The 2,440-nt window shown below is 46.6% G+C and overlaps 1 protein-coding gene across 1 annotated transcript in view; it reads left to right on the forward strand.

Moving 5' to 3' along the window:
• Positions 1–635: 635 nt before the first annotated feature.
• Positions 636–2,440, forward strand: part of Hey (Hairy/E(spl)-related with YRPW motif) — a 12,629-nt gene continuing 10,824 nt past the window's right edge. The window contains exons 1-2 of the mRNA XM_027378557.2: positions 636–1,056; positions 2,149–2,357. Of these exons, the coding sequence (XP_027234358.1) occupies positions 998–1,056; positions 2,149–2,357 (268 nt within the window). The 5' untranslated portion in view covers positions 636–997. The remainder of the gene's footprint in view (positions 1,057–2,148; positions 2,358–2,440) is intronic.

Here is a 2,440-nt window from a genome sequence, read left to right on the forward strand (position 1 = left end):
GGGTTAGGCCTGGCTGGCGCGTCGGGGCGCCCCAAGCAGCGTGCAGGGTTATTGTCATGTCAATCAGACCGGCTACCGAAGACCTTCGGGCTACAACGGCACGAGACACAGATCTTCCGGCTGGATCGCAACTTCACCGCCGTGATTTGGCGGCGCGCATCTTGCGATCGTTAATGCAACGCAGTCTTCCACACCATATATTAATAGAGGTGGCAATAGTGGGAGTTTATTCGTCATGCAAACATTTGGTATCGAAAAAGCATTAAAAGTAAAGTGTGTGGTATATGAGGAGGGTGGGCCGGGCGCCCGTGTGGTCCTGAACAGTAGGTGGCGAGAGGTTCACACGGTGCGCGTGGGAACGCCGCCGCTCACACACTCGCACACGCACACACTCGCATATGCACTGCACACGCACACATTACGTGAGTTTACTTCACGTTTCTTCGTAAATACGCTTTATTTTTCGTATATGTAATTTAGTTTTTATATCATAGCGTATATATGAGGAAAAGTAACTTTGCGATCTGGTTTTAAAGTTTGTATGATCCCGCAAGTGGTCGCAAGAGGGTAGCGCGATCGTACGTCTGGCAGCGTGCGGAGGCTGCGAGGCACACGGTCGTATATGAGGTCGACCGTCGCCCGGCACACGACACTTCCCAGCCCACCGCCGTCGCAGACACACACCCCACGTGCTCTCTCATACGCACGCACGTGCATGCACACCCACTGCCTTGCGCTCAGGATTTACCTTTAAGAAAAATCATATCACAAGTGTTGTGTTCTACATGTGCCTTCAACAAATTTTTTGAGTGAACAACAGTGACTGTTATTGCCTGTGGAGAGTGAACCAGCCTCCTATACGTGCCAAAAAACATTACGTGTTCGCGAGTGCCGCCTTCAGGTTCGATCCTTGGTTTGCGCCGCAATTTTGTGCTTAAACCCCGTTCCCTGTGGAGAGCTGCGGCCCTCCACTTCGCTCACCGCCAACATTTGCAACATGAAGCGAACTCTGAGCGAAAGCGAGTGCGATGATATCTACTCAGGCGACGAGAAAGAGTAAGTCTAGAAAATAAGAAATACATTGTACTTGAAATAGTGATGAGAAAGAATAATATGTATTTTTAGAAGCATATTCATTCTTGATAATAGCCAAAGAATTAAAATGTTTTTAGAAGCATATTCATTCATGGTAACAGACAAAGAATAAAAATATTTTGAGCATATTCATTCATGGCAATAGCCAAAGATTTAAAGTATTTTTAGAAGGATATTCATTCACGGTCATAGCCAAAGAATTAAAATGTTTTTAGAAGCATATTCATTCATGGTAATAGCCAAAGAATTAAAATATTTTTAGAAGCATATTCATTCATGGTAATAGCCAAAGAATTTTCTTTTTTCGTCACGATTGCAGAAGTAGTCCGAGAGTATCTTGAGTTTATCTACAAATATCGTTCTGTGCCGTAATTTGATGCTGTGGTAGCCCGGGGTGGAAAATCCTCCACCTGCGTTACTTTCTCTAAGCGTAACGACTTGTTTTCGCCCAAAGCCAAAGCACATTTAACCCCCTCCCCCCTCCCCCTCCCCCTACGTGCCCTCAGTACACCACCACCTCCCGGAGGCAGACATTGTCTCCGCTCAGCCCGGGTCGTGGGTGATGAGAGCCTTGCCGTGTTCCCTTGCTTAGTTATGATAAGGGTCTTCAGTCGTAAACAAAGTCAGTCTCATAAACTCCCTGTGCCAGGAAGTCTATTTTCATTTTTTTTTTCTTTGTTTTTGTTTACATGGCGTATCATGCACGTCACGTAGTTCCGGGTCACGTAGGGGATTGCGGGGCAGACATTCAGTTCGATTTTCCTTTAATTACAAGGGATGAGTAACTATGCATCTGTTAATTATGAATAGGTCTCTATTCACTGTTTGAATTATATAAGTGCCATCAAGTAAGAAAAAAATCCTAAGTAGAAGTTCAGATCCCGATAAAGCGATGGAGATATACCATTGCTAGTCGATATGGCTGACAATATGACACACATTCAACGCATTTTGGACCAGTTTGAATCCTGGATCCGATCCCTCCTCCACGCCCTCCCTCCCTCAGCATTTCACTCGCACTGATTAACCTCCTTTTCCCCCCGTTCTCCGCAGCGGCGATGACTGCTCCTCCAGCGGCGGCGTGTCCCGCAAGCGGCGTCGCGGCATCATCGAGAAGCGGCGTCGTGACCGCATCAACAATTCCCTCTCGGAGCTGCGGCGTCTCGTGCCTGCGGCCTTCGAGAAGCAAGGCTCTGCCAAGTTGGAGAAGGCGGAGATCCTGCAGATGACAGTCGACCACCTCAAGATGCTCCACACCAAAGGTAATTGCTTGACTCTTTTATCTCGGGGGTCATTAAAAAGAATCTTAATTAGAAAAGAATATATATATATGCGTTTTAAGATT

This window comes from Penaeus vannamei, chromosome 31, assembly GCF_042767895.1.
Source record: "Penaeus vannamei isolate JL-2024 chromosome 31, ASM4276789v1, whole genome shotgun sequence".
Classification (NCBI taxonomy): domain Eukaryota; kingdom Metazoa; phylum Arthropoda; class Malacostraca; order Decapoda; family Penaeidae; genus Penaeus; species Penaeus vannamei.